The 26,904-nt window shown below is 39.0% G+C and overlaps 1 protein-coding gene across 3 annotated transcripts in view; it reads left to right on the top strand.

Moving 5' to 3' along the window:
- The window catches only part of LOC127420348 (calmodulin-binding transcription activator 1-like), a 578,857-nt gene extending 552,288 nt beyond the window's left edge, over positions 1–26,569 (top strand). For 2 of the 3 annotated variants that reach the window (XM_051662561.1, XM_051662562.1), the window contains 13 exons: positions 9,933–10,093; positions 12,295–12,485; positions 12,589–12,667; positions 12,778–13,129; positions 13,629–14,122; positions 14,597–14,775; positions 15,769–16,012; positions 16,576–16,647; positions 16,810–16,830; positions 17,325–17,524; positions 19,209–19,283; positions 19,845–19,875; positions 21,874–26,569. In XM_051662561.1, coding sequence (XP_051518521.1) covers positions 9,933–10,093; positions 12,295–12,485; positions 12,589–12,667; positions 12,778–13,129; positions 13,629–14,122; positions 14,597–14,775; positions 15,769–16,012; positions 16,576–16,647; positions 16,810–16,830; positions 17,325–17,524; positions 19,209–19,283; positions 19,845–19,875; positions 21,874–21,906 — 2,132 coding nt within the window. In that variant the 3' untranslated portion in view covers positions 21,907–26,569. The remainder of the gene's footprint in view (positions 1–9,932; positions 10,094–12,294; positions 12,486–12,588; positions 12,668–12,777; positions 13,130–13,628; positions 14,123–14,596; positions 14,776–15,768; positions 16,013–16,575; positions 16,648–16,809; positions 16,831–17,324; positions 17,525–19,208; positions 19,284–19,844; positions 19,876–21,873) is intronic. The other variant, XM_051662563.1, reaches the window with a different exon arrangement.
- Positions 26,570–26,904: the final 335 nt, after the last annotated feature.

Raw genomic sequence — 26,904 nt, forward strand, 5'->3', positions numbered from 1 at the left:
TTTCTATCTTTTATACTGTGGAAGGCTTTGTTTGGAAAATGTTAATAAAGCATTATGTTGTTACATATAGTTTTGTTTGCTTTCCTAAAAGCAAATAAATGCATTTTGACAGGAAAAAAGTAGGCTATATATAGAGTCAAAGTTTACTAATTTCAAAATCTGCAATTAATCGTGATTTTAAAAAAAAATAATCGACTGATAGCACTAGTTAAAATACTTTCTTTTATCCTAGCTTTATATGCAGAGACAACTGTAAGCCATTTGTAGGTTAATTTTCTCGAAAACTAAACACTATGTTGCTGTGGTGCTATAAAAATTTCACTGTTTTGAGTGAACCATCCATCCATCCAGATAATCAGTTCATAAATGCTTACTTCCTCACACAATGCTATCTTGTGACATCTAAACACTTACTATAGTGCATGACTTGTAAGGCGATACATTTTCACATTTGCATTACATAACCAACTACATTTATAAGATTGTTCAAACGGGATCAACTGATAGATGCGATGCAGTCCGCAAGAGAATGCAAGCCGACATGTGAGCTAAAAGTGTCATAAGCACCACAAGTGGTTGCTTCATTTTTTTCATTTACTTTTTATGTCACTATCATTTAGGTTTAGAGTAGGGTCGGTTTTGTTGATTTGAAACTCGACAGAACATTACAAATGTATATTTGGGAGAAAATGTAACTCCCTTTTAGCACCACACAGTGGGCATTTTACCTTTGAACTGCCACGATACATGTAAGGAACAATGTAATATCATTTTGCAAACATTTTGCTACAGTCAGGTCATTTTCATGAGATCAGGTTGCTTTATAAAGTCTTGGGGATGCAACTTGTGTATAGGCTATCTCTAATCAGACAATTTCCATTTCACAGCACTCCATCATAATGTAATGCTAACCCAATGTTGATTTGCAATTTGTGCAGCCTATCCTGTTCTCTTCCCTTCTCTCCTTATCTTTTATATACATCATTTATATGGTCCCTCACAAATGAGTCTGTTTATCTTGAGTCAAACTTTAATCCAAAATGCCATGTCACGAGTCAGGCATGGAAAGGCTTCTTACCTAGCAATCCCCAAGTTCCTTCAGGACTAGAATGCTTCGAGAAGGGTAACACACATGTTAACCCACTCAATCACTGGTAACCTTTGACTGCAAAGCAACATGTATGCAACAGTGAACTGCCATTGCCGTCATGAATAAACATTTTCTGCAAGAGCTGAGCTTTCTTACACAGCAGGTCAGATAGCTGAAGGCTCAGTACAGCACTGACAACAGGATTCTCAAAATCAGGGCAGGAGAGCTCAAACTGGGTTTTAAAAAATCCATTCTTGCTGTTACACCTGGGAAAAGGGGAGTTATGTTTGTGTGAGTGTGCATGAAGTGACAGCATAGAGCTCTCTGCAGCAGTGGCAGTCAGTCCTCGCTCGCGGCTCTTTTGAAGTCTAGACTGAAAAGGACTTGTTCCGTGTACGCATTGCTGTTCTGGGACAGGACGCTCGCTGAGGCCTCAGTGGTGGGTAATAGTGCTGCCTGCAGTGGTATTCAGATAGCAGGCAAGAACGGAAACTTAAAATGCACTCATGTTTCCAACTGTGCACATTTAAATAGTAATTTAGCATTTATTTGTGGTGTTTCAAAACTACAATATTTAATATAGATCTAAATCTTTATTTATTACAAAAATGATTTGATTTAGGAGTTCAGACTTATAGATTAACTTGCAGTTTAACTTGCCTTACATTTCTTTGACTCCTACTCAAGCACGTCAATGTATGATCAGTGTCCTTATTACAGAAACATCTTGTCAAATGTTACAGTGCAGATTGAAGGGTTTTTTCAATCCTTCTGCCTGTGCTGAACTTTAAAGTAACAAGACAAAATCAGTGTTGACACCTCAAGCTGCAACGTCCAACAAGAGTTTTATCTGCCAAATCTCTGTTTGATCAGAGATACACCCTGTATATGGCAGACTCCAAGTTCTTCTTGGCTTAAAAGGGTGTACTGTTGATTTTTTTATTTATTTTTTTTCAACATTTGAAGTCTTGGATTTCTGCCCATTGCATTTGAGAAATTTGTTAAAGTAATGTTAAGCCCTAACGACAGCATCTGTGTCATGTGATCTGTGTTGATTACCACAGACAACTCATTCTTTAGTTGTAAAAACATGCATAAACCACTTTTGCAGTAATGCACTTCCAATGGAGGTCTATAAGGCAACGCATTACATAATTTACATTAAGCATTGCGTATATCAAAGCCAAAATACAACGTCTACGCATGTGGACGCGGGGTAGTACGAGGTTAGCCTGCATGCAATTCCCATGCTGGTCTAAGCTGGTTTATGCTGTTTAGTGCTAGTTTGGTGCTGGTGAATCTGGTCGACCAGTATGGGTTTTTTGTTAATGCTGGTAAACCAAGGCAGTCTTGCTGGTTAAGCTAGTCAAAAGCCTTGTTGGAACTCCAGCACACCAGCATCCCGTAGTGTGGACCAGCTTTCAAAACACATCATGTTTTTTTGTTTGTTTTTTTTAAGCAGGGAAGGCTTAAACCTTATGTTAACATGAAACTAGTGTCATAAAATCATGTATAGCCTGTAAACCCTGTAATTTTTATATACTATCACACACGGATATCAGAAAGTGACTATGTACATGAAGAAAATATAAATTCCACCCACAAGAATTACATAGATAAAGACGATCGAGGGGCCGTTCAGACTGAACATGTTTTTTTGCATCTGTCCGCTTTGTTTTTCAATTGTTTTCATATGTAAACATGCACTAGATAGATGTTTTTGACAGTTGCGCAGCATCTTGCGCAGGAGCGCCGTGTTTTTATATGCTGTGTCAGATTAAAAAGTACTTCAACTTTTAAAAATGTGTCTCAAGATGCCTGAATTCTGTTCTATTAGTCCCACTGCAACTTTTTTAGTGCAAGGATGTGTTCATTGTAAACGGCCCCTTAGACAACTGTACAGCACAAATAGCACACATTTTTGTATAGAGGAATTAATTTTAGCATATTAATAAAAATACAAGCTGCCCATTTCTGCTTTTAATTTCAATCCTCCGAAATACCTTGCCCCTTAGATATCCATTGTTAGCACATTTCTGTTAAAGGAATTGTTCACCCAAAAAAGAAAATTCTCTCATTATTCACTTACCTTGATGCCATTCCAGATGTGTATGACTGTCTTTCTTCAGCAGAACACAAATGAAGATTTTTAGTAGAAGATAGAGCTCTGTCAGGTCCTTATAATGGATGTACACAGGTGCACTTTGACAGTCCAAAAGTCACATTTAGGCAGCATAAAAGTAATCCATGTGACTCCAGACGGTCTTCTGAAGCGAATCATTGGGTTTATGTGAGAAACAAGTTGATAATTAAAATGTTTTTAACTTTAAATTGGTGCTTCCATCCAGGGCTCTGATGCAGTTTGAAATGGCCGAACTCTCGCGTGACGTTCGTTCCTCTGTTGTAAATAAGCGCCGCTTCCGAATTCTCACATGAACTCACCGACGCGCTTATGTCACGCTTCAAGTCAGCTGTTGGCAGGAAGTGCTTTTTAAAAGTTAATAACGTTTTAATTATCAATTTATTTTTTACACAAACTATCGATTTGCTTCAGAAGACATTCATTGATCGACTGGAGTCGCATGGATTACTTATATGCTGCCTAAATGTGACTTTTGCACAGTCAAAGTGCTGGCACCTGTGTACATCCATTATAAGGACCTGACAGAGATCTTTCTTCTAAAAATCTTCATTTGTGTTCTGCCAAAGAAAGAAAGTCATACACATCTGGGATGGCATCAGGTTAAGTGAATAATGAGAGAATTTTCATTTTTGGGTGAACTATTCCTTTAACACAATTCATGCTCAAACTGTGGGACGAGTCAAAATAATTGTCTGTGGTAATCAACAGTATGCCACATATGATTCATTTGTTTTGAAGCCTGAACTTTAAGTATGGAATAAACTATTAAACCTTAGTGCTGCAAACACAGTTGCAGTAGTTGAGCTTTTTTGCATGTTTTGATGAATACATTTTCTCATACTGACCAAGGTCCATGTATGCATTGCCATACCAAGTAGTTCAGTGTCCATAGCATGGACTGTTAATGTGTATCTGGATGTTTCCTTTTGGGGGCGAGATTGGTCAGCCCTGAACTCCTGCTGGTTCATGTTCCGACTCTGCTGTGTGAGAGATGAGAGGGTGAATGCAGATGGTGGGCTCAGCTGGGAAAGTCTCTGCCAACGGCACTCCCCCTCTTCTCCACTAAATATTAGCCTATATCAGCCAGCGAAGCCTAACTCAGGAAGGGGATTCTCCAGCATTCCATCATTCGGGAGAACTGGGGTATTATCCACCACCTGATAGACATGCATGGGATTTTGTGATGGCTGAATTAGAGGCTGTCTTAAGGGGCAGTCACATTACATTTCACACTCCATTCAATCCAATTCAAACGTATCCAAACGCGGGGGGCCAGAAACGCAAGCTTATGTGAAGAAATTTCGTACGACGCTGCGTACCAAAGTTCAAGCTTGGTGAACTCTGAACCGTGAATTCGTATGACAAGAGGACATGTGACCAACAGAAGATCGAAATGCCACACCCTTACCTCTTGGATCAATACAAAGAATACATATTTTAAAGCTGCATGTTTTATTGTTGCAGGAAAGTGAGTAGATAATACAGTATATTTTTTTTATTTTTTAAATATAATATTATTTGTTATTTGTGATGTATTACTTACATCAGAAGGCCTCCCGCGTGACATCATATCCTGGTCTGTTGCGCTGTATGAAAAAAATGTGTGTGCTCAAAGCCTAGTGTGACCTCCTCTCTACATGTGGATCAGTTGCGCTATGTGTCAAACAAATGGTCCTCCCTCTTTCCTGTAATTGGGTTTGTCAACAAGCATTTGAAGCTTAATTGTTTAAGTTGGTTAGCATGTCAGTATTGTCCCTGCTGGTTCACACTTAGGTTTTCAGCTAATCCGACAGTTATATGATGTCTGTCATCCCTCTTATGAAATTTTTGGCCAGCACCATGTGGCTATGTTCGGAATACCATACTACCATACTTCGCGTTATTTACTACTATGTCTGCAGTAGGCTAAACAATACATACTGTATTGTGCACTGTATGCAAATGTTCTATATACATGAAATACCTGGATAATGTACATTTGCCAAAATTTGCAGTATACAACAGAGCACACTGTGTGGAATACTGTATCCTACAGTGCAATGCACTCAACTCCCATTGCCAGCATGACCTGAAAGTAATATCAGCCATGATATATAACATAATTTTTTAATTATTTTATTGGACTATTCATGAGCTAAGATGTTTTAACACATAATTGGACTACAAATGCTAAATAACTAATTTCATTTCTGAGATAACTGTACGCCACTCGCTGAATGATGATAACCACAAAAAATAATTTTGTCTTGTCTGTACTTAAATTGTTTTTATTTTTTAAATAAATTTAAAGCAAAATCTAGGTTACAGTGATGCACTTACAACTGAAGTTAATGAAGGGTTTAAATGTAGAAGTGTTGACCTGAAATTTTATAAAAGTTCTTACAATAAATCTTCTGTTAAAACTTGTGTATTATTTGAGATGTAAAGTTGTTTATAGCAGCTTTTCTAAGGTAGTTTTAGGGTTTACAGTATTGCATCGTCATGGCAATGAAGTTGTAAAACTGGATATAACTTTACATAAAAAAGGTTAGTTAGCGATTTTAACACACTAAAATCATGTTAACACCCATATTGTTTACGTCTTGTAGCTACTGAATACTTTTGAAACTGATTGGGCCCATTCACTTTCATTTTAATTGCCTCACTGTAACCCAGGCTTTTGCATTTTTTAAAGAAAAGGAGGGACAAGTCGAAATAAATTTTCATGGTAATCAATATTATGCCAGAAATTCTGACGATGGAATGTTCCTTTAAAAATACATGTAATGAGATCATGTGACAACAATCCCGCATGTTTGAAATATTTATCATACAAATTATATCACATACCAGTTTTTCTTTATTATTTTTTTTTTTTTTTTATAGTATACAGTGTATACTGCGAAGTAGGCAGTATTCCAGTATTCCATTCTGAACATATCCTACTGTATGTATGTGTATACAGAAAAGCAAGCATTGTTTATCTTATCTAATGGATACTGTAAATGCCTAAGGTCCTCTGAGCAATCACACTAAAAGGCCATTTACATTTTGACACAGCAGGTACGCCCACAGAGAGCATAAATTAACTTCCATAGAATTAGATATTAATGCAGTACATTATTGCAGTTTTTTATTGCAATGATAGAACATCTGAGTGCAGACCACGTGTTTGGCCTGTTAGCACCCATAACTACATACTCAGCATTATGAGACAAGGAAAAGTGAGGTAGACCAAGTGAGACTCCGCTAACCTATTTTGGGGAAAGACAGGACATTAATATCTCTGTGATAATTCCAGGTGTGTGCAATGTGTTAATGTTTGTGTATATGTGTGTGTTTGTCTGTGTTGGAGAGAGAATCCTCAAAGGTACAGAAGCAGTTCCTGAGCTGAAAATAAACACACACACTTAGACTTTCAGTTCTGCCTGACTCATCGAGTCTCCCACAGGAATAAATAGTGAATAGACCCTTAATGAAGTTCTGATCTCATTGAGCTGTCTATCACTATCTCTCTCTCTCTCTCTCTCTCTCTCTCTCTCTCTCTCTCTCAGCCATTTCCGCCCCCAGAATCTCTCAGCTCACATACACATCGTATGTCTGATGTCTATCAACGTGAGTCATTGTCCATTAGTCATTCTGAGGACAGGGAAGAAAGTTGATGAAAGAAGGTTGTGGTTAAGGGTTATGTTGAGTCTTTCTCAAAGGCAGTTGCAGATGTTGAGAGATGCTTAAACATGAGCTGGATGCAGTGTTGGAGGCAGTTTAAATCAGCTGTAATAGACTCCTGGAGAAATCTCTGGAGAGAACGACATGATGACAGTAGAGGTGACTAAACGTCATAGTTCACCCAAAAATAAAAATTATGTCATCATTTACTCACCCTCGTGTTGTTCAGGCAGGGAGACCAGCTGACTGACCAGCTAAAACAGCTGAGCACCAGCTTTGGCAGCCTGGGAGACCAGCAAATCTAGGTCACACTAGAGTTTGAACATGCAACATTTTTTCAGACAATGCAACGGACCAGGATATGATGTCACGTGGGAGGGCTTCTTGTTTTAGTAAATAACATTTCCCAAATAATAAATAAAATAATATTCAAAAATGTTAGAAAATACGTCTACTCACTCCAGCAACAATAAAAACACACAGCTTTGAAATTTGTATCCTTTGTATTGCGCCAAGAGGTAAGTGTGTGACGTTTTGATCTTCTATTGGTTACGCGTCCTCTCGTCATCCACGTTCGCAGTTCATAGTACACCAAGCTATAACTTTGGTACGCAGCATCGTACGAAATTTCTTCACATGAGCTTGCGTTTCCAGTCTTTTGAATGGGAGTGAATGGAGTGCGAAGTGTAGTGTAACTGCCTCTTTAGGCTGGTTTAGAGAGGAAAGGTGATAACTATTCTGTACGATTAGGTACTAGATTGGTTTTGATTTACATGGAAGATAAATGATGTAAACAAACAGATTTTTTTTAGAGGTTCTGCACCATTTGTGTCCAGACACTTGATCATTCAAACTGACATCAAACAAACAGATGTAACTGTTCATGAAATGAACAGATGTAAATGCAACTCTCAGTGACCATAGGATGTCACATTTGTAGTATGGAGAAATAGAAGGTGGTTGCACATGTCACCATGTTGCTTCAGCTCTGACTGGTGGACCCTTCCCTTTCTCCGCCCCCCTGCATGTGGCACCTCCCCCTAACCCCCTCTCCCTCTGCAGTGTACGTGTGTGGCATTTTGAGTGCACTCATGGCAGCAGGTGGAGATGACATCATCTGCACTGCAGCAGACTGCAGCACTGTGTTTGAACAAAGACATGTCAACACTGCTGCTAACTGCTGCTTCCACGCTCACTCTCTTTTTATCTGTATTTCAGTGACTCTCCCTCTAGTTTACCTTCATTCTGTTTATCTCTCTCTCTCTCTCTCTCTCTCTCTCTCTCTCTCTCTCTCTCTCTCTCTCTCTCTCTCTCTCACTCACTCACTCTCTCTCCTTCTCTAACATGGTATCTGACTGAAGTGTTAACCCTGAGTGCAGACACAGTGAAGTCTGCACTCACTCACATTCCTCCACAAAGCATCGGATTCCAGAATTAAATTTTTTACAAAAATATTGAAGGGAATTCTCATCCAGTAATGTTTTTTATGGTGGTTGTTAATGTAAATAGGTATATGAACAAACCTCTAACCTTGAGTACTGTATTACATTTTGGAAAATAACATAGCCCGCAGTATTTATGCCACAAACATGAATGATACTTCAAATAATGTGACTTGTTGACTTGAAAAATTTGCCTGCCAGACTATAAAACAATCAAAAAATTATCATTGACTTGCTTTGAAAGTCTGGTGGGCTATTTTGATTTTTGATATATAGTGGGCTCTTTTGGCCTGTTGGTTTTTTTGACCAGTAAGTAACACTCTAGTAGCTACACAGAACACCGTAGCGACTGCATAGCAATGCAATACAAACCACGTAGATCACCATAGCATGTTAGACTTTTGCTTGAGCAAGTATTTCTTACATTTCCTTCAAAAATGTAAAAATCTTGGATTTACTCTGCTCTTGAGGTCAAACACTAGCAATCTGGGATGGGTTTTAGTAATAAACTGACACTGGACCAGCATGCCCCTGTCGCTTGGTTACCATGCAGCAGCAGGTTGCCACAGAAACAGGCTTTTCAATGAGAGGCACATGCAGTTCTCTGCACTGATGCTGTAGTTAGCCTGTGCTGATCCCAGTACTCCTATCTCACCCATGCACAGTGAGCCAACCCCTTTGGTGGTTACTACATGTCTGATTGACAGATCAGTGTCAGAGTCCAGTCTGGGAGCCAGACAGCGATTACTCAATGACCTGATATTTCTGCCATTGCAAACAGCTCTTTATGGATTTCATACAAACCCCTAACCCTAAATATTAAACTTTGGCATGTAACTTGTCACACAGCATTTGTGCTACAGACATGAATGATACCTCAAATCATGCTGCTTATTGAGTAGAGTTGTGTTTTTACTTTTCTAACCAATCAGACTTGCTATTTTTGCCTGGTAGATGATAAATTGGCTAAAAAAATTCCCATAGACTTGCATTAAAGGAGAGATCCGATCCATATTTAGGGACCGAATATAATGGAGACTTAAGGACCTCCCAGAACACCCTAGTAACCACCTAGCAATTCCCTAGCAACCATCCAGAACATCCTAGCAACTACATAGCAACACACTAACTACCACTCTGAACTAGTAACCACCCAGAACACTGTAGCATCATTGCAGCAATTTTTGTTCATGCAAGCACTAGTCACATTTTCTTAAATCAGATGCCAAGTACCAATGCATTTGTGTTTGCAAATGTGTTTGTTTAATGCTGTGTTTTTAAGCTGAATGTGTTGATGAATGTGTTCATTATTGATTCCATTAATTTATAATAATGACTGCAATTACAGAAATGGTGATTGATAACATTCAACTCTGTGACTTGATTGGATATGAGTCTGAATGAGTCTTGCTTGAGAATACAAGCTTAAACAGAGAAGAGGAAAGAATTTATTTCAGACCTCACTGAGTTATAGTGCCACAGTGTAGTTAAGAACTTAAGGCTTTTATGCGTTAAAACATATTAAATTTACTTGAGTGTTGAACTAACTTTGAACCAAAGTTACAAAAGTAATCAAATGTGATTAAACTGTACTGTGGTTCCTCTGCAGATAACCAATTCAGAATGTCCATCCTGGAACGGCTGGAGCAGATGGAGCGCAGGATGGCTGAGATGGCCGGTCAGCAGCAGCAGGGTAGCGGAGGCACAGCAGGGGCTGGAGGAGGAGGAGGTGGAGGAGCCGGAAATGGAGGCACTAATAGCCAGTCTCAGGTACAGCAGCACATCAATAAACTTTAGGTGTGAGATGAGGTAGGGTTTTACAAGAGCATCTGGTAGGTTTGGTCATTTAACTCATAATGCAGTGGTTCTCAACTGGTTGTGCTTAAGACACAGTGCCCGTATTCACAAAGATTTTTATCTTACCACTAGGAGTTCTCCAAAGAGTTCCTAGCTAGAAGTTTTTGCTTAAAACCTATTTGCAAAACTGCTAAGAGCAAGTTTTAGTAAGGAAATCTTAAGATAAGATATTTGTCAGCGAAGACAGACAACGATATATATATATAAATACATACATACATACAATAGACAGACAGATAGATAGATAGATAGATAGATAGATAGATAGATAGAATTTTTTTTTCGGTTTATGAACATTTCTTCATCCTGTGTTGAAATAATGAAACGAGCGTGCATCCTGTCAACAACATCAAAACTCCACCCCGCGATTGCCGTGATTCCCCGTGAATGCCCCCTTTTTTCTCTGCAGCTAGCGCAGATCCATAGGAAAAAATACGCTATGAATTGTTGGATGATATGCAGTCTGGAGAGGGCATAAATAGTTTGATAGATTATTCTGCTGACGAATGACAGAAATTCCCAATTCATCTGCACTACACAGTTTTATTTAGATGTGTCCAGGGAGCACAGAGTTGTCAAAACCTTTATCTCCAGTGTAACTGGGTTGTTTCAGTTTGTGGGAGAGGTAACTGCATCTCTAACTAAGTTTACAATAATGAAAACACCCTCGAGATTCAGGGGATACCTTTTTTAAAGGTCAATGTCAACATTATAATATTGATAATATTGATAATATTATATCATTAAAATACATAGACTCAATTGTGATTCCAGAGATACCTTTTTAAACTGTCAATGTCATAATATTCTAATATATTGTTTTTAATGATGGCAGCAGCTATGCTTCGGATCTTTTGTGAGTCACTCTTAAGGAGAAGTCCTCAGGATGACTTGTAAGCTGTCATGGGTTTAGGAGCTACTTTTAGCATTAAAATGCTTCATGAATTACTCCTAGATGTAATTTTTACGAGTCCTAAAGTTAGGAGTGACACGGCCCTAATTTTCCACATTATATAAATATCCACATTAGGAGCTACTTTTAGCCTTAAGATTTTTTGTGAATATGGGCCCAGATTTCCATTGTACATCAAGTAACGACCCAACACAGTACTTCAATTGTTTATTATACAAAAGTTATCAAAAATGTCCTTAAAATCTAACTTTAACATTTATATTAACTCACTGAACACTTTATTAGGAACTCTGTATACCTACTTATTCATGTGATTATCTAATCAGCCAATCATGTGGCATCAGTACAGTGCATAAAATCATGCAGATACAGGTCAGGAGCTTCAGTTAGTGTTCACATCAACCATGAGAATGGTGAAAAAATTTGATCTCAGTGATTTTTAATGTGGGATGATTGTTGGTGCCAGATGGGCTGGTTTGAGTATTTCTGTAACTGCTGATCTTCTGGGATTTTCACGCACAACAGTCTGTAGTGTTTACGCAGAATAGTGCCAAAAACAAAAAACATTCAGTGAGCGGCAGTTCTTTGGTCGGAAATGCCCTGTTGATGAGAGAAGTCAACGGAGAATGGCCTGACTGGTTCGAGCTGACAGAAAGGCTACAGTAACTCAGATAACCACTCTGACAATTGTAGTGAGCAGAATAGAATATCAGAATGCACAACACGTCAAATCTTGAGGCAGATGGGCTATAACAGCAGAAGACCATGTCGGGCACTTTATTAAGAGTATAGTGTTCCTAATAAAGTCCTCAGTGAGTGTACATTACCATGAACTGCACAGGCCCAACAATCTGCTAAATTATTGAGTGTGTGGTTTCTAAATGTCTCTTGAATTTCAATGGTTTCATGCCCTTGGCAGCTAATAATTCACAGCACAGAACAAATTATGGTTGTCAAAAAACTATGTTTATCTTCATTGCTCTTGAACTTGCAAGATATTTTTGACTTCAAAAGTTTATTCATGGTTTCACTTTTGATAAAAAGTTATTCAAATTTTATAAACATAGATTTAATTGTAGATATGTTTATTTTAAATATTTCATACTGATATATTGTAGCTTTCAGGTAAAGTTTGTAGTTGTTAATTGTGACAGATAGTTTATTGTAAACGAGAGACATAAATTCCACCATTTTTCCGCAGTGTGTCTCTGGGCAGGCAGGAAGCTCCTTTGAGAGTCGTGTTGTAGTTGTTTGTGAGAAGATGATGAACCGGGCCTGCTGGGCCAAATCTAAACGCCTGATTCACTCCAAGACCTTCAGAGGCATGACCCTGCTGCACCTTGCCGCTGGCCAGGGCTACGCCACCCTCATCCAGACTCTCATCAAATGGCGGTGAGTCAGAGAGAAAAGACTGCTTAGATCTGTGTATGTCTATCTGGAAATGATTTAGTGATTATAATTTTGTCATTTCCTTTGCCATTGTTGAACTGTCCAGTACTAAGCATGCAGACAGCATCGATCTGGAGCTTGAGGTGGACCCTCTCAACGTGGATCACTTTTCTTGTACTCCACTGGTATGAGGCTTATATACAGAGTGTTTACAATTGAATTTTGGTGCATTTAACTCAGTTATGTCATTTTGCTTTCCCCACATCTTAATTTTCTCTCTCATTCTCTCTCACAGATGTGGGCTTGTGCTTTGGGTCACCTAGAGGCAGCAGTTGTCTTGTATAAATGGGACCCGAGAGCACTGGCCATTCCAGACTCTCTGGGCCGCCTGCCTCTCTCCATCGCCCGTTCCCGTGGCCACACTAAGCTGGCGGAGTGTCTGGAGCAGCTTCAGAGGGAGGAACAGCAGCAGCAGACACCCTCCTCCCTGCCCCCCACCTCCAGCATGTCTTTCTCTCCCAACCCTGACATTCCCACCTCCAACAGCTGGATGGTCAACTGGGGCAGCGACAGTATGGTGACCCCCAGTGGGCAGAACACTGGCACAGCCACCATCACTACAACCACTTGCACCAACCAGAACCCTGGTGAGATCCTCTAAATGTTCACTGAAAACTACAAATTCTGTCATAATTTACTCACCCTTTGTTCCAAACCCATAAAACTTTCTTTTATTCATAGAACACAAAAGACGTTAGATTGAATGACAGCCTAGGTCACCATTCACTTTTATTGTGTTGAAAAAATATGCAATGAAAGTTACTGGCGACAGAAGCTTTCATTCTGCCTTACATCTCCTTTTGTTTTCCATGGAAGAATGAAAATCATATGGGTTTGGAACAACATGAGAGTGAGTAATTAACAGAATTTTCATTTTTAGGTGAACTACACCTTTAATGCAATACCTTATTGCATTCGCTTCAGTAAGCAGTACTTGTTGCAGATTCTAATTCCAACAATCTGTTGTTGTTGTTGTTGTTTTTTTTGTTGTTGTTGTTTTTTTGATTACCACTAATATTACTTTAGACAGAGCAAATGTAATGGAAATATAATAACCTCATGCTCACTTTCCATTTTCATTTATAGATTTGAGAAGGCCAAGATCAGAGCCTTCCAACTACTACAATAGTGAGTGCCAGCGGGATCTTCCCCTCGCCAAGAAACACAAGCCCAACCCTGAGCTTGTGCAAGTACAGCTGGATAAACCAGTGTCAGTTCCCTTGAGCATGGAGCAGCAGACACATAAACTGTCAACCAGCCCTAAGACCCTCCCCTCCAACCCCTCCAGCCCTGACAAGAGCGCCTCTGAAGAAGGTTTAGGGACAGTGGGCATCCCGCAAGCTAAGATGGGGTCTTTCCGTGGAGGTCATAAGTGGGCCTCTAGAGAGGTGCTCAGGAAGGGGGGCGGCAATGGTGGCAGCAGCGTAGGGAAGGAGAAATTGGCCAATCAGCTGAGACAGCATGGGGAACCCCTCAGCATGCTTGGAATGGTGGGGAGAAAAATGGTAGACACGGAAATACTCTCCTACAAGGAGGATCTGGAGAACCAGGCCTGCCTCTCACACATGAAGGATCTACAGGTAAGATCTTCACACACACATACACACACATTGCCCTAAACAGCACTCAGTCACAGTCAGCCTTGCTCATTCACACCTGTATTGATGCATTTTTTAGTAAATAGACTCAGCAAACAAACACAGCTATAAGGAAAAAAAGAGGCCAAGGGAGATATAGAGCACCATCCGTCCTGCTGACATATGAAATCAGAGTTAGAGAGCCATGGTTGTGGCCCAGCTCTCTGTCCAGACCCCTATCAACACATAATACACTTTACCCATTGATTTGCTCCCATCGCCAGGAGTTATTTCAGCCCTATTCATCTATGTCAGTCTATGGGGATAGAGGGGCTGTACCAGCGTGTTCCTCCAAAGTAAACACAGAGGCAGTACCGGGTTTGGATTGATTGGGTTAGCAAGTGTGTATATGTCTTGTCTGTGTTTGTGTAACTGTGAATGGATGTGTATGTTTCTGTGCATTTTTGCACCTGACAGGCGAATATGATGAGCTTGACAGAGCACATCATCGAGGCCACTCCAGAGCATATCAAGCGAGAACATTTCCCACCAGTGGAGTCTGTTCCTCTGGACAACAGTGGGCTCACCAATACCATGAGCTGGCTGGCCAGTTACCTGGGAGACGTGGAACACCTGCCCAGCATCGTCCACTTGAGGTTAGCAGACGTCTTTTAGTAAACATACAGCACATTAATATGACAGGAGTATTGACTGCGGTGATTAATGTGCTGAAGGCAATCAATCCTTCATCGCTTAGAGGAAAAACTAAATCTATGAGGTCCTAACCTAGCTGGAAACTCTTAAGCCAGCCTAATGTGGCTTGCTGGTCTTAGATGGTTTAAACTGGTCTAGCTGGTCTCCAAGCTTGTGTTCTGCTGGTTTAGCTGGTCAGCCAACTTGTCTCCCAGCCTGAGCAGCTAAGGGAGACCAGCTAAGACCATCAAACCAGCTTAGGCTGGTTAAAGCTGTTTTATTATTTTAGTAGGGAGCCAATCCCAGTTGTTCCCATCCTTTTTGACTCCAAGGCTCCCCATTGTCCAAGACAGTATTTGAAGGCTGCTCCCCATGTAGTCTAAGATATTTCAAGTTGGTCAGCCAAGTCTCCCAGCCTAAGCAGCTAACAAGTGCCCAAAGCCTCTCTAAAACCAGGCTTGGAGACCAGTCAAGACCAACAAACCAGCTTAGGCTGGGTAAAGCTGTGTAAAGTAGGGAGCCTATCTCAGTGGTTCCCAAACTTTTTGACTCCAAGGCCCAGTCCAAGACAGTATTCAAAGGCTGCTCCCCATGTTGGCTAAGATACTTCCTCTGGTACTTCTGCTGTAATATGACAAAGATGCTTGTTTTCAAACTTTATTAACAGAAAGTAGGAAGATTAAATTAGAAATAATCACAATTCATTTTGTGATTCCAGAAGTTTCAAGAACTGTATGTTCTTCAATAAAAACAGTTGTTGAAAGGAGCCTTTGAATCAAAACAAAAAAATATGATGCCATATAACGATTTTCTAACATTTTAAGATTTATAATTGTAAGTTACATTATTTTAATATAGATTTTTAACTAATTTTAAATCATTTTAAGACATCTTAAGGCCCCAACCACTAGCCTAGCTAACTCTATGCATATTTGTGTGTGTTTGTTTCTGAGCAGTCCCATATACACTGAACCCCTGACCCCTTCATCAAACCCTAGTCTGAGCCCGGGAAACTCGCCCATTCGTGTGGGCCCATTTGAGAAGCCGACCTTGCCTGCTCCAGCCGAGTGGAGTGAGTTTCTCCGAGCCTCCAACAGCAAGGTGGAGAGAGAGCTAGCCCAGCTCACACTATCCGACCCCGAGCAGAGGGAACTCTACGAGGCAGCACGGCTGGTGCAGACCGCTTTCCGCAAGTATAAGGTACAGGCCAGGACTCAGGTACCAAAAGCTTGTGTCTATGCACAGCTCTGGTTGTTAAGGTCATAGAGGGTCTTGTAGTGTCTTTGTCTCTTTCCTCCTTTGTACTTCCTTTCAATTTGTCTATCTCTTTCTTAGACACACAGCCACTCTCTTACACAAACACAGAGTAGTCAGTCCCCACAGCTTCAGCATGGGTAAGGTGGCTTAACCAGCGCATGGCCTGGCTTATAGAAGCGATTGCCCTGCTCTTCTTCCACCTGTCAATGCAGTGTGCTGTCTCCTGTGGCTGCCTGTAATAAGTTTCCACAGAGATTCCACAGCTCACACTGGCTAAGAAGCATCTGCTTTCCAAGCTCTGTCAGCTGTACTTCTGAAGAAAGTCTGGGTCTATCTCAACCCTCAAACCAGAAGCCTCTATTTTTCAATCTCTGTCTGTCCAAATAATCTGTCCTCCCATTTTAAGTGAACAGGGTCTGTGGATGTCTTCCAGGTGTTGGCCATCTCCTCTGGGGTTGCCTAATCCTCATACCAACCGTTTTCCCCTCTCTTCTCTCCCCCTCCAGGGACGCCCACTGCACGAGCAACAGGAAGTAGCCACCACTGTCATTCAGCGTTGTTACAGGAAGTACAAGCAGGTAATCCCTTAAGATATTCTAAAATTGACATTGCCAGCCTTTGGTAAAGCCTTCTGTACTTGGCAATGTTATCTGAATGTGACGCTAAGAGCTCTCAGAGGACTATCAACTGCAAGGTCACAGAGTTTCCTATTCATCATAAATGTTTTGTTCCTTTACAAGCTAACATGGATAGCCTTGAAGGTAATTTGTTTTGTATTGTTTATGCAGTATGTAAAGCAGATTTCTTGAGTCTGGATTGAAGAAGGTTAAAAAACATTTTTTTTTTTAAAAAAAAGCTTTAAAGGGATAGGTAACTCCAAAAATAAATCTGCCATCATTTATTCACCCTTATGCTGTTTTAAACCTGTATGACTTTCTTCTGTCCTTGGAACACGAAAGGAGATGTTAGGCAAAATGTTAGGGACTAACAGCGTATGTCAACATTCACTTTCATTGCATTTTTTCTCCTTGCAATGAAAGTAAATTATGACTGATGTTGCCTTTGTGTCCCACGGAAGAAAGAAAATCATATGGGTTTGAAAAAATATGAGGGTGAGTAAATGATGACACAATTTTCTTTCTTTTTTCTTTTTTTTTTTTTTTTTGGTTAACTATCCCTTTAATAGCAATGCGAGTCAAATAGGGAGCAAATTATTTATTGTAATTAATGTCTTCTGTTTGTGTACATGTGTCAGTATGCACTTTATAAGAAGATGACGCAGGCCGCCATCCTTATCCAGAGTAAGTTCCGCAGTTACCACGAGCAGAAGAAGTTCCAGCAGAGCCGACGGGCGGCCGTGCTGATCCAGCAATGCTACCGCAGCTACAGAGAGTTTAGTAGGCTGAGGCCTCACCACCGAGCAGCTACTGCTGCCCTGGTCCAGCACAAACTCAGGTACATCACATACCTGTAACCAGAGACATAATAAGGGGAAGGATACATATCACACATTAAAAATTAATGGGATAAATCATAACACTTAATATGGCAGCTGAAAGAATAGAAGCCCTGCCTTTCAGTTAAAAGAACTAATAACCTTTTTGATAGAGTTTTATTACATTTACATTCATTTATTTAGCAGACGCTTTTGTCCAAAGCGACTTACAAATGAGGAGTACAATAGAAGCAATTCATCCTAAGGAGGCAGTAATAAGAGCAGTGCTGTAAAACAAATTTGCAGCTTGCTTAGAGAAGCACAAGTAGAGAGGAAGGTGAGAGACAGTGGTGAAAAAGAAATAAATTAGATTATTTTGTTTTTCTTTATTTTAGTAGAAAAGAAAGAAGACAGTTTTTGAATCAATAGGATTGGGTCAAGTGCTCGTAAAAGAGATGTGTCTTTAGATGTTTCTTGAAGGTGGCTAGAGAATCATCTGCTCTGGTGGGGTGTGGAATGTCATTCCACCAGTGAGGAACGGATGAAGTGAAGGTCCAAAAAAAATTATTTTGTGCCTCTGTGAGATGGTACCTTGAGGTGCCGCTCACCCACTGGAGGGCATATAGACTTGAAGTAACGAGTGTAGATAGGGGGGTGTGGAGCCAGTGGTTGTGCTGTAGGCAAGCATCAATGCCTAGAATTTAATGCGAACACCAGTGCAGTTTGTTGAAAAGAGGCATGACGTGCGCTCTCTCTGGCTTGTTAAAGACCAATCGTGCCGCTGTGTTCTGGATCAGTTACAGAGGTTTGACTGTACATGCAGGAAGTCCAGCCAGAAGAGCATTACAGTAGTCCAGTCTAGATATAACAAGAGCCTGGACAAGGAGTTGTGTAGCATGCTTAGATAGAAAGGGTCTGATCTTCCTAATGTTATACACTGCAAATCTGCTTGATCAGGCTGTTCTTGCAATGTGGTCTGATCGTCAAACATAATCCCGAGATTTCTGGCTGTCCTGGATGGGGTAATTGTTGATGAGTCTAGTTGAATGGAAAAGTTATGATGAACTGATGAAGTTATGGCTGGAAAAACAAGAAGTTCGGTGTTTGCTGGGTTGAGTTGGTGTCCTTTCATCCAACACGAAATGTCCACCAGGCAAGCTGAAATCCGTGCAGCAGCCATAGGATCCTCAGACTATTACTCTTGTGCATGCATGAACATTAACTTGGAACAGCCTGATAAAAACAGTTTTTTTTTTTTTTTTTTGCATGTTTTGAGCTAAAGACATGAAACTTATGATACAATTTGTTGCCAGATTGTATTTCATATCTGAAATATGTTATTGAAAGGTAATCTTGACATATACTGTAGTTTTAGAGATTTCGGTTTTTCCCCATTCAGGAAGATAGGAGCTGTAATTGTATGCCTATTGCTTAGATAAAATAAAACTTTGTGTTTTGAAATGTTGTGCTACCTCAGCACTATTTATTGCCCTGAGATAAATCGCTCCCTCATAAAGTCAGTCCAAAATTCTTTCACTCTTACTTGTGTTTGATGTACTGTAGTAAGCCAAAACCTCTTGTGAATATGTTTCGGGTGTCATGCTGTTCTAAGCTTTGACCTACAAGACATTTTGCTAATGTGCAAGATGTAATATGCAAAATTAAATGTACCATATAAGAATGATGGTGATGTTTCTGTTTCAGAAGCAGTCTGCTCACAAAGAGGCAGGATCAGGCCGCTCGCAAGATCATGAGGTTCCTCCGGCGCTGCCGCCACAGGTATTCTCCCTCTGCCACATCGCCCCCTACTGGCCATGCCATTCTCCCTCTACCTGAAAAACTCACTGATTTAAATACAGATGTGACAAAATACATGATTTGTTCCCATATTCTCTTTATCAGAGTGGCTACACTGCCCTACAAAGCCAAACGCAGTAACTATGCCAACTTTGCCACTAGTCTCATTCTGTTTTCTCGAAATCTGAACATAGTTGAGCTAAACCCATCTGTCACAGCAAAGGTCACAGGCTAAGAGACACATGATATTGGTTATAACTCAGTTTTGACCCATTGTGTAGTTAGTTTGCTATTAATGTCACAGAAGTGTGAAAACGGTAATATTCATTTAAATGGAACAGAGAATCTATTTCTTTTTATTTTCCCCTTCAAATGTATTATTCATTAATCATGAGTGAGTTAGTGAGTGGTCGACATGATTGCTTAGTGCCCCTCCCTTCCCTTCTCCACCCTCAACTTGGCTAATTTTCCATTTCCCCTTTCCATTATAATATCTGCTGTGTGCTAATAGCTGTCTGGTGTTGTTTTGCTGTTAACGCTAAGCCCCTTGATGGACCATAGACTATTCAAGCGGGTGAGTGCAGCCTCAGCGATTCAGTATGTCTCCCTTTTTTCTGTCTATCTCCCTTTCTCACTCGTCTCACTCACACACAAAGACTCCTATCCCCTCTTGCTCCTTCTTGCTGTCCTTCATCACCATTGCCTGATGCCTGCTTGCATGACAGCTATCAACTGGAAGCTCGGATGACTGAGATCAAAGGCCTCAGGATATGGTTATGTCTTGCTGTACACTAACCACTGTGATACCACATTATACAAGCACCTTTTTCTCCTGTCTAAACTGTTTAAGTTTTCTTAAGTTTTCTTTCTTTTGTTTATAAAGAGGAAAAGATGGACGGAAGAACTGAAGGTTGTTTGATGTAAACTATGGTGCATGATGATGATGATGATGGGTTTTGCTCTTTGACCATGAGGCATGCTGGGAAATATGTGACTTGTTGTGAGAATGCAAGTCCAATGAAAACTGTCTGCCTCTCTCGCTTGTGTGTTTTGGTTCTGACTAGTTCAACTAGTTTAAGCCTGTTTTATTGCACATGCTGCAGTGGGAACTGACACTCTCTATATATGTACAGTATTTACCGGACTCTATATCTCCCTTTATCTCACAACTGTTTGATTGTAGATAATGCAACCATTTAGTGTTGTACAAAAACAGTTGGTTCCACAACCCTGTGCAAATGTCACCTATGTTAAATATTTTATTAGAGGTTTGAAAGAAATACAGTATGAAAAGACAGCCTTAGTTTCTTGACAAAGATGACAAGATGAAAAGATGTCAGTGTTTCAGACTGGATTTATGTATTAAATGAAATGCAGACTATTTTAAGGTTTTTGTCCTATATATCTACTTAGTGAAGAAACTTATAAGGTGAGGCAATGAGGAAATTGGGGCATATCATTCAATGAAGATTTGCAAAAGATCTTGCCTGTACTGGCCAGCAAAAACAGTACATGCTGTTTTGTTATTTGTAGAAATTATATATAATTGATTATAAATCTATCAAATATACCAATTAAATAGAAAGATGGAACTAGATGTTCCACCTAAATCACACTGCACATAGGATATAAAATCTAACACATTTTTGAAAGTTTTATGCTTAAAACAATAAAAACTAGGGGTAAAAATCCTAGTGGGGTGGAAAAATAATAATTGCTTTTCCTTTGAATTGAAGAAATATCCAGGTTCCATTTGAAGTTAAACTCAATCAACAGCATTTGTGGCATAATGTTCATTATCACAAAAATGAGTTTAGACTTGTCCCTCCTTTTCTTTAAAAAAAAGCAAAAATCTGGGTTCCAGTGAGGCACTTACAATGGAAGTGAATGAAGCCAATCCGTAAATGTTAAAATACTCACAGTTTCAGAAGTATAGTTACAAGACATAATGTGATCAAATCGCTTACTTACCTTTTCTGTGTAAAGTTATATGCAATTTTACAGCTTCATTGCCATGACAACATAAAGCCATAAACTCTAAAATGACCGTAAAAAGAACGATTTAAACAACTTTAAAGCTTAAATAATACAAAACTTTTAACAGAAGAATTAATCTAATTGCATTTATAAAATTATAAGCTTCACATTTCTGCTTTTAAAGCCTTCGAAAATTGGCCCCATTCACTTCCATTGTAAGTGCCTCACTGTAACCTTGATTTTTGCTTCTTCTTTTTTTTTAAAGAAAATGAACGATGATTTTAATGGATTTTAAGGATTTTCATGAAGTATACCTGAATTGCAGCTAACAGGTCAAATGCTGTTGCCTTTAGAAGTTACCAAGTAATATGAAAACAACATGGCCATTTAATAGTTAATGTTTATTATATGTTAACAGAAACCTTACAGAGTGAAAACAATGTCTGTAGCTTCTGCTTTGGAAATCGTCTTTGCATAACAGTGTTGTTTTCTGTTTAACTGGGGCTTGGTCTGGACCCTGCTCTCTAAGATAAATGCTAAAAATGGCATGAGATGTTTAACCTGTGTTCCTAAATGCCTGTCTGTTGTTTTTCAGAGTGAGAGAATTGAGAAAGGCCAGGGAACATGAGAGCGTTCAGAAGAGCCCCCTCACAATGTGACATTACTCTCCAGACTCTTCTTTTCAGTTTTTCAGTTTCAACCTGATACGTTTTACAAGAAGAGAAAGAAAAATAGCAAGAACACTGCAACTCTCACTATGACTGATACTACTTCTGCTACAAAACAACTGCATTTTTTTCATATCTCTTTATTCCTTCTATTTTTCTTTTTGAGGGAAAGAGCCAAACTCTGTGGAGCAAAACAAACTTAAAGGACGTTGTTTTTGGAGGAATTACATTTGCTTCGTGGCATTTTTTGCACTTTTTATTGGATTTATTTATCATTTTTGAGGAGTGTTAAAAAGGGGAAAAACCTGAATTGGACAGATGAAGTCCTTCTCTTCAGTGGCTCATGGAGAGAAGATAAAAGAAGATTGTGACAAAATATGGAGTTGACAAAGAAAGATGGCCGGGCCTGTTACAAGTTTATTACATAGTTTTTAAGGGTGAAATTATACGTTTAGTGGGTAAAATTGTTACCAAAAATGGTGAATAATTCATTGATTGATTTTTGTACATGCTTTAATCCACAGCCAGACAAATTCATTCCAGTCTGTCCCTTATGGTCACCCATTTTCTCCTAGTTTCAAGGGGATTGGGCAGCTAATGAATGTAAGAGGGAAATGTGCAGATGTGACGAGTCAAATTGAAATTTTATTTTGCTAACATAGCATATGTGCATAAAATGTAAATCGTTAACTATTTTCAAATTGATGATTTCATCCATTGATTTATTCTGCAAAATTTTGTCTCAAATTAATTCTATGGTAAATATCAACTTCACCTGTAAAGCTTAATTTTAGTTGTTAGCCGAGTAAAGAAAATTACAGTGCGGTGAATCGCTCTAGGCAGATCTTGTCTTACTTGAAAATAAGCCACTGTCTGTTTGTTCATATTTTTGAACAGAGTTAAACTCCATGAATGTACTGGAGACACCAAATGCCATCACCTCTGCCCATAATTTACTATTGGCAAGTTAGTTATAGGCTTCTTTGTCCATTCTCTAAATGCTTTCAGGCTTCTAATGGTCATTGCTGAAGGTTTTGTTTTGCTGAAAATTAACATTTTTAAGCCATTATAAGGAAAATTACATACATTGCCTTGATATCCTTGACATACTTTGAAGAGTTCCCATGCCCGGGGTCAAACAAATCCATATTTTTGACAACTGAGCGGATCCTGTACATAAAGAGGGTTGCTGGTACATGAAGTAAAACATTTATCTAAGCCGGGTTGTATTTTAGAAATATATTATTTTACGCATTGAATGGGATCAAAACAGATTAGCATCAAAATCTGAATATTTGTATAGTTTTCTTTGAATGCCTAAGAAGTATGGTTGTATCACTTGTACATAGTGTAAATACCTGGGATAAAGTCAAGCTACTGTATGTGCATGACAAAATGAACAAAGATACAAAAAAAAAAAAAAGATCAAAAGCATTAGTGGCTATGCTCTGTAAAACTATTTCACTATAAGAATATTTTATTTTCCTTTGTTCTTGAGAAGAACATTTTGCTAAAGCATGACTTTCCTGCAATTATGAAAAATACTGTATTAACGAGGTAGGAGAAAAGGCAAAATGATCATTAGACAAAAAGGTTATGTTTACATCTGTTTGTTTGTTTGTTTGTTTGTTTGTTTGTTTGTTTGTTTTTGGGGCTACCAAGAATCTTTTTGCCAATGGTGCCAAGTAAAGTGAATGCTACTGCTTAACACAGGAAGTTAATCATTGCTGAACAGATAATCATACGGTACAATGTGATCAAATTCACTTGCATTCAATTGCATAACCAGTGAACATGGAGAGGGTCTCGGATGAAGGTGTATTTCAAAAAGGATCTTTAAATCTCTCACATATCCCGTTTAGTTTATTTTTATTTGTTTGGTGTTTCATTGGCCCATTGTTGGTAGTACATTTGTAATGTCAATGAGATTCAATTTCTTTTTTTTTTTTTTTTTTTTTTTTTTTGGGAGGTATATTTGGATTCTACAGAAATAGTGGCCCTAACTGCAGCATTATGCAGCTTTAAGGTTAAAGTTTAGATAGTTTTGTTCAACAAGATGTGCAAAAAACCTTGTGAGTTGACAGTTAAGACCTAGAGTAAACCATTATCTCTCAAACATACAGTACGCTGAAACAAAGTTGCTAAATCCAGAGCACTACACTAAATGAACAACCATAGAAGAGATTTCCTGTTATGCATGTAAAGGGGATTCTTTTGGTGCTAAAAAACCTTGGTGTCGAGGGGCCGATATACCTCCAAAGATCAATACATTTTCCAGTGTTGTGGTGGCTTTTGAAAATGATTACATATTCGCAGAAAATGAGTAAATATCTAAACGCGTGTTGTAATGACACCAGTTTATAAGATAATGCACAAGATAATGTGTATATACAGGTATTCCAGTTCATTTTCCCTTTATGTTCAAAGTTAAAATGCTTTTTGTCATCTTTTGTATTTGTTTCTCTGTTAAAGAGAATCATATGTAAATATTTTCTTCAGAGTGCTTATGTTGGAAGTGCCTGACTCCAGCGAGCTGTGTGTCTGCATGTACGGTTTATTAGGGACTAATTGGCTATAGCAAGTAATTCTTTCAAGCTAAAATTCCTTTACGTTAATTTTCCATGGGTTTCTTTGTCCATATTTTCTTCTCTGTGTATTTCATGGTAATGCACCAGGAATTTATGGGTTTGTCATAACTCATGTCTTCTATTGGAACTGCCAGATGATCCCACAAGGACTGCGGTTCTTGCCTTGCATTCATCATTCCGGTAGCAGTTTTAAGTTGTCAGCTGATGCACCATGGTGGCAACTTGTGTCTTATTATGCTTGCATGGGTAACATAGATAATCGGGTGGCTAAACAGCACCCAAAGCATGCTTATTTTTGTAGATTTGGTAGTCAGGTAGACTTGTTGAAGAAATATTGTTCTGTAAAGCAGATGATTTCATGGGTTGCAGAACTTCATAAGATTGAGGGCTTCTAAGTAGGCAGCAGACACGTAACTTGCAGTACAAAATCATCAGTACTCATACATACAGGGGCAGCATGAATTGTTTTCTTTTTTTCCAAATAGGATTTAGGATTCTTGTTTAGTCTTAAATTGCATTGAATTCAGTTTCACTCTATTTTCTTTATTTACATTTGCATTTCTTCAACCACACAAAAAAACAGGTCAAAACGTGTACCTCATACAAAAACACACCATAGAACTGTGTCCATATCCATGTTAAAGTGTCCATGGCACTAGTGCAGTTGAAACCTTGTATGTGAATCTCGCCACTTGCTGTCGAGTTCACTTTTTTATCTTAACTCAGGTGCCAAACTGGAGAAATGGAGGTGGAGCAGGTCACTTGAGAATTAGCTGCTGCTTATTGGTAAATGAGCCAGTCCGTCCTGATCAAATGACTGTGATTCTGAATATGTCATGCTTTTTTTTATTTTTTTTTTATTTTTTTATCAACTGTGTGAGCTGAGTTGGCATACCATAGAAACTTCCATTGCCCCTGCAACAGAGTGGCACTGGTGTTGTATAAGAGTGCTCAAGCCCATTCAAATGGAATAGGTCCGTATGAATGTGTCTGCTTCTTGTGTAAATATACGCATGGATGTTTCAGTGGTAGAAACTCCCTCAACTTTGCAAAACAGTTCAGCTTCTCCATATCCAGATTCTATAGTCACTGTACAAACAAACTGCTGTGGATATACTGTATCACAATAATGAAATAAAGTGCTGCTCAAATCTTACCATCATCACAACCGTTACTATAGCCATAGATGTGTGTTTTAGCTGTAGTTTATAAATGCCAGACAATAACCTCATTTGGTTGCATACGGGTTCATTTTGAGAATTCTCCTTTAATGGTATCACAGCTCAGCCCACAGAAGATACCTCATCACTTTTGTTTTTCTATCACATCACCAACTACTTAGAGAGACTGCCTTTGATCCTCTTCTGTTTACCGCTCCCATTTTTCAGAAAGGTAGTCACAGGGAAAACAGGGCCCACCAAGTTTTACCACTCATGGACACTGAGCAATAAGCAATTCCTGAAGTGGAGACCTGTAGAGCTAATGGGTAAAGTGATGTATTGGATACACGTAGCTGATTTACTCTTATGCAAATGGCAGTATTGTGAGATTAGAACGCAGTAGTTTAAGGACAGTGCTTATACGACACCCTTCATGGAGCTGCACGTTTTCATCCCTTTCAAACCCAGAAAATAGTGGTCCTGCCTTTATTACAAGCTACACTTGGGGCTCTCTACACTTTGCATGTTAAACTAGTGTTAGATCTACTTTCCTCTCCTCTCTAGCAGTCTTTCTCTCTGTCTCTCCCAGTTATGTAGCCCTCTTCCTTCCAAATACCCCTACTAAGTTAACCCCTTTTATTTTTTTATTTTGAAATGTCTGTTTTTCTTCTCTTCCCTTCCCTGGTTTGAACAATTTATTTTTGTAATTGTGCATGTTAAAGAGTCACTGAATCGATGGATATGTTAAAAAAGAGAATTCAGCTGCTGAAGCCATGCAAAATGTTTTGAATTGCCCTTAAAATATGAAAGATGTTTTCTGAATGCTTTATATTCTCTCTGCTGTAAAATAATAAAAGGGGAAAAACTTAAGAAAAGCTTGTTTTCATATTGTTTCATTTCATTTAACTACTCCAAAAATGTTAAACTGTGCTATATCAGCAAACTAATTGATGGCAAGCTAGGTTGGATGGATTTGTTGGCTCAGTTGAGCCACCTTTTGGTCACTATAGCAAGTGACCAATTGTTTCCAGAAGATATTAATGTGTTTTAGGTGCAGTGTATAATGACAGTGGTATTAGAAATGGAGATAAAAATTAAAATCTTATTATTTTTATAAAAGCACTTACATTAATTCTTCTGTTAAAATTGGGGTATTATCTGAGATGTAAAATTGTTTAAATCGTCATTTTTGAGGGATAAATCATCATTT

Source organism: Myxocyprinus asiaticus, chromosome 29, assembly GCF_019703515.2.
Source record: "Myxocyprinus asiaticus isolate MX2 ecotype Aquarium Trade chromosome 29, UBuf_Myxa_2, whole genome shotgun sequence".
In the NCBI taxonomy this organism is placed as follows: domain Eukaryota; kingdom Metazoa; phylum Chordata; class Actinopteri; order Cypriniformes; family Catostomidae; genus Myxocyprinus; species Myxocyprinus asiaticus.